This window comes from Muntiacus reevesi, chromosome 9 (genome assembly GCF_963930625.1).
Source record: "Muntiacus reevesi chromosome 9, mMunRee1.1, whole genome shotgun sequence".
Taxonomy (NCBI): domain Eukaryota; kingdom Metazoa; phylum Chordata; class Mammalia; order Artiodactyla; family Cervidae; genus Muntiacus; species Muntiacus reevesi.
This window is the reverse complement of record NC_089257.1, coordinates 44,243,332-44,250,111: the sequence shown is the minus strand read 5'-3', so window position 1 is coordinate 44,250,111 and position 6,780 is coordinate 44,243,332. Positions and strand designations below refer to the sequence as shown.

The window sequence follows — 6,780 nt, the reverse complement described above, 5'->3', positions numbered from 1 at the left end:
CCTCAGGTTCCCAAGGAGCAGAAGGGTCAGGCTCCATGGAGAATCTGTAGAATTTGGTCTCCAACTTAGCATCACCGGATTTCTGGAAATAATAATTTCACTCATCTGCTGTCCTGTGTAAACCAGACCTCAAGTCCTTGCAGGCTCATGTAACTATCCCCTGAGTGACAGTTTCTGCCATAGTCATCAAGTGACCCTCACAGACCAGATGAGGAGAGGAAGGACAGAGATTCTACGATCAGTGAACTGCCTGGACTTCTGCACCTCCTGTCAGTTTACCAGGTATCACTAGAGACGAGGCATGGGGTTTTCCACAGTGGTGAGGTAACAAATTCACCACCGGCATCATTAACTGGATCCTCTATGCTCACTCTCTCCCATCTCCAGGCAGCAATTTAAAATCTTCACTCTCAACAGACATTCTCACCTATTTCCAGAGAAAATTAAAAAAAAAAAATCAGGTGGGAGCCGACAACCAACCTCTAGGAAAAGAAAAGCATAAATACCAGAAACTAATCTAAGCCTTTGAAAGGTTTCATAGGAAGAGGTGTCCTGCCAGGCCTCCAAGTTTGGGGTGCAGGAGCTAGGCCCTCATGGGCTCAAAGAAAGCGAGGGAGGAGACCTAGAAGAAAGAAAATAGGGTAATGCTACCCATCGAACTAGAGAAGCAGGAAATGAGGCCTGTGGCCAAACCCTGGTGATGACTACTAGGAAAATACCAGGGGATGCCTCCCCACCCACTCCGCCTCTCCGTCTACGTGGCCTGCTGGGTCCCAAAGTGAGGCCTCGGGCCCAGTCTTCGGTCTGTATCAAAACGCCAAGAGCCTAGGGGTGCAAACACAGCCCTCTGAGGCGCGGGAGGCCGAGGGCAGGCGGCTGCAGAGGCCCTGTGGTTACACATTTGCCTTGCTGACATAGTTTCTCTGCCCACTCGATGCATACAGCAACATTTTCCAAGGCTTGCCCTTTGCCTGGGGAGAGAGTACTTTCCAGAAAGAGGCACACCAGGGAATTGGAGTGGAGGAAAGGAACTCGAACTCGTGAGAGTCAGTCGGGCGGGGTGGGGCGGATTTCAGGCCAACCTGCTTCCCCGCGGGGCCCCGGGCAGGGCAGCAGAGAGGGGGCGCGCTTCCGAAGGACCCCACCGCCGACATCCCGCCCTCTGCCCTCCCTCCCGCCGCCGCCGAGGAAGGCCAACTCCGCCTGCCTGAGTCACGGCTGAAGCTGGGGAGGAGCCGGGGAAGGCGGCCCCAGCGCAGAACGCAGCCGGCGGCTTCAGCGGGAGCCAGGCAGGGCGGTCAGGGATCATGGGGGAGAGCGCTCTGGAGTCGGGGCCTGTGCCCGGAGCGCCGGCCGGGGGCCCGGTGCACGCCGTCACGGTGGTGACCCTGCTGGAGAAGCTGGCCGCCATGCTGGAGACGCTGCGCGAGCGGCAGGGAGGCCTGGCTCAGAGGCAGGGCGGCCTGGCGGGATCCGTGCGCCGCATCCAGAGCAACCTGGGCGCGCTGAGTCGCAGCCACGACACCACGAGCAACACGCTGGCGCAGCTCCTGGCCAAGGCGGAGCGCGTGGGCTCGCACGCGGATGCCGCCCAGGAGCGCGCCGTGCGCCGCGCCGCCCAGGTGCAGCGGCTGGAGGCCAACCACGGGCTGCTGGTGGCGCGCGGGAAGCTCCACGTTCTGCTCTTCAAGGTTAGTGACCTCAGGCGTCCCCGGATCCGGGGCCTTTTCCCGCCTGCGGGCCACCCTCTGGGGCTCCCCCTCCCATCCGCGTGCCGCACCCACATTCCTGACCCCACCCTCTTCCCTCCTCGGGGAACCCACTTCCAGGGCCGCACCCACTTCCCACAGCCCAGCCCCAGCCTTCCCTCACACCCCTGAAGGCAGCCTGGCCAATGGACGGCCGCCCAGCTCTCGCTCAGGCCACGTCCACAGAAGTTGCTCCAAGTCCCAGCCCATCCCCAAATGAAAGTAACGGTGATGGAAGTGCACCCCGAGACAGTTCGCCGCCCCCTGCTGTTCTTGCCCCTGAGGCCACCATCCTGTCTAACGCCCCTGGACGGGTCCCGCAGACTTCTGCGCAGTTCGCCTGTCCTAGTTGTCCCCACCTCCCTCCAACGGCTCCCTACTTTCCCACGCCTGCCTCGCCTTTTCCCTCTGGGCAGCGAGGCTGAGGGTGGGGCGGGCCCCCCTGGTGTAACTCAGATGCGGGGCTCAGGCTGGTGCGGCTCTCGGGAGGGGGCTGCCAGGGCCAGTTCTGTGTCCTTCACTTGCAGGAGGAGGCTGAAATCCCAGCCAAGGCCTTCCAGAAGGCGCCGGAGCCCTTCGGCCTGGCGGACCAGGCTGAACTTGGCCCACAGCAGCCCGAAGCCGAAGCTGAGGAGAGCTCAGAAGAGGAGGAGCCGGTGGAGTCCAGGGCGCGGAGGCTGCGGCGCAGCGGCTTGGAGAAGGTACAGAGCCTGCGAAGGGCCCTTTCAGGCCGCAAAGGCCATGCCGCTCCAGCACCCACGCCTGTCAAGCCACCTCGCCTTGGGCCGGGCCGGAGTGCTGAGGGCCAGCCGGAAGCCCAGCCTGCGCTGGAGTCCAAGCTGGAGCCAGAACCTCCGCAGGACACCGAGGAGGATCCCGGGAGACCTGGGGCTGCCGAAGCGGCGGCTGTGCTCCAAGTAGAGAGTGCGGCCTGATGGCCGGTGCGGCCTGCCTCCCCTGTGCCTAATGCTAGTCCCCAAATAAATCTTTCTCTCAGAATGCAGCATTCCCGCCCAAATAAGGAGTGAATCCTGCATCCACAGCCCAGCGCTGGCCCTCCCTTCCCAGCTTCTCTAGCCCAGCACCCTGTGTCCTCTAAAAGAGCAGCCACTCACACCTGTTTACACTCACCATCAATAAAAGTCATGTCACCTAATCCGGACTCCATGTGAAGGGGTGGGGGAAAGGTGGTGCAAGAAATAAGACAGACTGTTGGCACCTGGAATGTGACTTCAGCTTCAAGCAGAGCATTGTGTGATTTCTCATTTCCACTGACTCCTGGGCTCTACCCCAGTGGCACATAGAAGTGTCCTTCTGGCCACTTGCTCCAGCACTTTCCTTGTAGGGACGTACAAGTGTGATTTTTTCCCCCCAGCATCTAGTACAGTCCCTTGCTTTTAGGCGCTCAACAAATGCCAACTTGTGGTTTTCTTCTTCGTCACTTCTTCCTCTACCACCTCCAGGACTCTGTTTTTAGCCCTCTTCTCTTTCTGGGTATTCTTCCATTAATACTCATCCCTGGGACTTCCCTGCTGGCCCAGTGGTTGAGGCTCTGTGTTCCCAATGCAAGGCATCATGGTTTGATCCCTGATCAGGGAACTAAGATCTCACATGGAAAATACAAAACCAGAAACCACTCACTAGCAGGCCTCTCCTCTCAGCCACGTACACCCTAGACCATGGTCTTGAGATGCTTTGGAAAAGGAATCCAAACTCCAGATGTGTCCAAAAGAAGCAGTTTGTCTAAGTTCAATTCCACAGCTATTTATTGAGCACTTATTCCTATGTATCGTTCAAAGCTGCCCCTCCTCCTGTGTTTTCTCTACCAGTGGATGGCAGCATCATCTACACAGAAGCCTGGGAGTCTTCATTGGCTCCTCCTCTCTTTCCATCCCCCTACCCCTCTCCTATTGATAACTCTGACCTGTTCTCTCTTGTTAATACCCGTTGTTGCTGCTCTATGTTAGGCTTTGTCTTTCATCTGACTGTTCTATGAACTGCTAATCTGATCATCTCACCCTCCTGCTTCAGACCTTTCAGTGCTTCTCCATCAGCTGCAGAATAAAATCCAAGTTCTTGAATATTACCTTCAAGCCCCTTCATGAGCTGGTACCTGCTCATTTTTGTAGCCTCACCTCTTGCCACTTCCCTTCATTCTACTATTGAATCACGGTGAGCTGTGTACTCTCACTCTCATCTCTACTTTTCCTACAAAAGTCATCAAGGTACCCTGTTTTAGGGCCAGATGCTTCTCTTCCTTGCTCCCAAACACCACTTGCCCACTTCAGTACTAACTGCACTAATTGTGATTGTTTGCCATTACTACTCCCCCTCCCCCCCCAAATCCTCTAGACTGTGGCTCCTTTGCAGTAGAGACTGTTTTATTCATTTTAGTATTTTCCATACCTAATGCTATGATTGGGACACAATAGGCTCTCCTGAGCAGAAGAAAAAGTGGGAAAGGGGTGGCTTGGGATGGGAGCGTGGTCATCTACCCATTCATTCAGTCATTGTTGTATAAAAATATTTTGAGTTCCTACTATGTTCCAGACCCTATAATACCTCTTGTGAACACTGAGATGACAATCTCGGATCTCAAAGTTTAAGGAGATATAAACATATAGTGACTGATGTAAGTGCAGTGATAGTTATATATAGGTTATTTTGAGAGGAAAGGGGGAAGGGACACATCCTTACCTGAAGGAGGAAAAGTAGAGGCTGTTCTTGGAAAAGGTAAATAGAGGGATGGGAAACAGGAATCGTGAGGGGCGTAGAGCTCAGTGGTTAATGGTTTGGGTTCTTAGTTCCCTTAGCTATGAAAAGGGATAATGATAGCTCCTGTAAGGCTGATGTGAGGGTTAAATGATGTAAATGCCTAGCACAGTGCCTGGAACACAGTTTGCTTCAGGTATATAATTTGTCCATACATTCGACAAATATTTATTGAACTCTAAGTGTCTGCCAGGCACTATTTTAAGAGCTGGAGATATAGTGGCATACTAGAAAGACAAAATCTCTGCTTTCCTGGAGTTAAGTTCTAGTAGGAGGAAGCAGATAAAAAACAAACTTATAAGTCAGATAAAAACAAGTAAACATATGAACTATAAGGGCCTCCTGGTTATGGGAGCTGAAGAAAACAGTAAGGATACAAATAATGATTGCAGAGGATGTGTACTTTAAGTGAGAATGTTAGGACGAGAGTTCAACGGTGATGTTTTAAATGAATTTCTGTGGATTCAGTTAGAAAAGTCCAAGTCCCTACCTGCTACGATTGGTGGGAAGCCTGTTTTCAGTCACTTTAGGGCTCCTCCCCTTCCTTAGATCCTCAATTATACCAGAGGGTCCACACCATCTGTGTCCCTGATTGTATATCTCTGTTGCTATTGCTCCTTGTGACCACACGATGCCGCTGTTGGGGTACCAGCGCCTCATCCTACAACCCAGAGGTCTGCCTATTCAGCTCTATACTCTGAACTAGAGATCCTTCCACGGAGGGTGACTGCAGTAGCTCCATTTCCTCTGGAAAAATTCTCTGTAGAGAATTTTACTCTGCAGGCTTCTGGAAAAGCCTTTGTGCCCAGATTATGTTAGCTTCTCGGCTGCCACCCCTTTCAATGTTTGCTGTTATTGAGGGGCTGGTCTGAACAGGTTCAGTTCTCTATCCCCAAAGAAAAATAAATTCTTGTTCCATTTCCAAATCCTCGGAAATCCAATCCCCCCCGCCCCCCTTCAACTCACACACAAAATTAAGAGCGCAAATGCACATTTCTCACACAAAATATCTTGACAGCTGATCAGAAGCACATAGAGTCTCAGAGATTCTGGACCCTGATCCCAAAGCCTTGGCTAACTTTGGTGGGAGGGATGTTACTTTTTGTTCTTTCCTGGTGCTTCTACCATAGCAAATAATAAAAATCAAGTTAAAAGTTCTCAGTAGTTCTCTTTGTGACTTTACATTTTCCATTGTTACTGCTATCATTATTATTAGTAATGCTGGAATACCAGACTATCTGACCTGCCTCTTGAGAAATCTGTATGCAGGTCAGGAAGCAACAGTTAGAACATGGAACAACAGACTAGTTCAAAATAGGAAAAGGAGTACGTCAAGGCTGTATATTGTCACCCTGCTTATTTAGCTTATATGCAGAGTACATCATGAGAAACATTGGGCTGGAGGAAGCACAAGCTGGAATCAAGATTGCTGGGAGAAATATCAATAACCTCAGATATGCAGATGACACCACCCTTATGGCAGAAAGTGAAGAAGAACTAAAGATCCTCTTGATGAAAGTGAAAGAGGAGAGTGAAAAAGTTGGCTTAAAGTTCAACATTCAGAAAACAAAGATCATGGCATCCAATCCCATCACTTCTTGTCAAATAGATGGGGAAACAGTGGAAATAGTGGCAGACTTTATTTTTGGGGGGCTCCAAAATCACTGCAGATGGTTACTACAGCCATGAAATTAAAAGACACTTACTCCTTGGAAGGAAAGTTATGACCAACCTAGACAGCATATTAAAAAGCAGAGATATTACTTTGCCAGCAAAGGTCCATCTAGTCAAGGCTATAGTTTTTCCAGTAGTCATGTATGGATGTGAGAGATGGACTATAAGGAAAGCTGAGTGCTGAAGAATTGATGCTTTTGAACTGTGGTGTTGGAGAACACTCTTGAGAGTCCCTTGGACTGCAAGGAGATCAAACCAGTCCATCCTAAAGGAGATCAATCCTGGGTGTTCATTGGAAGGACTGATGCTGAAGCTGAAACTCCAATACTTTGGCTACTATCTGATGCAAAGAGCTGACTCATTTGAAAAGACCCTGATCCTGGGAAAGATTGAAGGCAGGAAGAGAAGGGGACAAGAGAGGATGAGATGGTTGGATGGCATCACTGACTCAATGGACATGAGTTTGGGTAAACTCCGGGAGTTGGTGATGGACAGGGAGGCCTGGCATGCTGCAGTCTGTGGGGTCGCAAAGAGTTGGATACAACTGAGCGACTGAACTGAACTGAACTGAAATTAAGTTAATGGA

The 6,780-nt window shown here is 51.3% G+C and overlaps 1 protein-coding gene across 1 annotated transcript; it reads left to right on the top strand.

The window, feature by feature from the left end:
• The first annotated feature begins 1,144 nt into the window (after window positions 1-1,144).
• Window positions 1,145-2,904, top strand: CAVIN3 (caveolae associated protein 3). The gene is made up of 2 exons (XM_065944841.1): window positions 1,145-1,691; window positions 2,276-2,904. Exons 1-2 carry the CDS (start codon window positions 1,308-1,310, stop codon window positions 2,681-2,683), a joined length of 792 nt encoding a protein of 263 aa, XP_065800913.1. The 5' UTR covers window positions 1,145-1,307; the 3' UTR covers window positions 2,684-2,904.
• The last annotated feature ends 3,876 nt before the right edge of the window (window positions 2,905-6,780 follow it).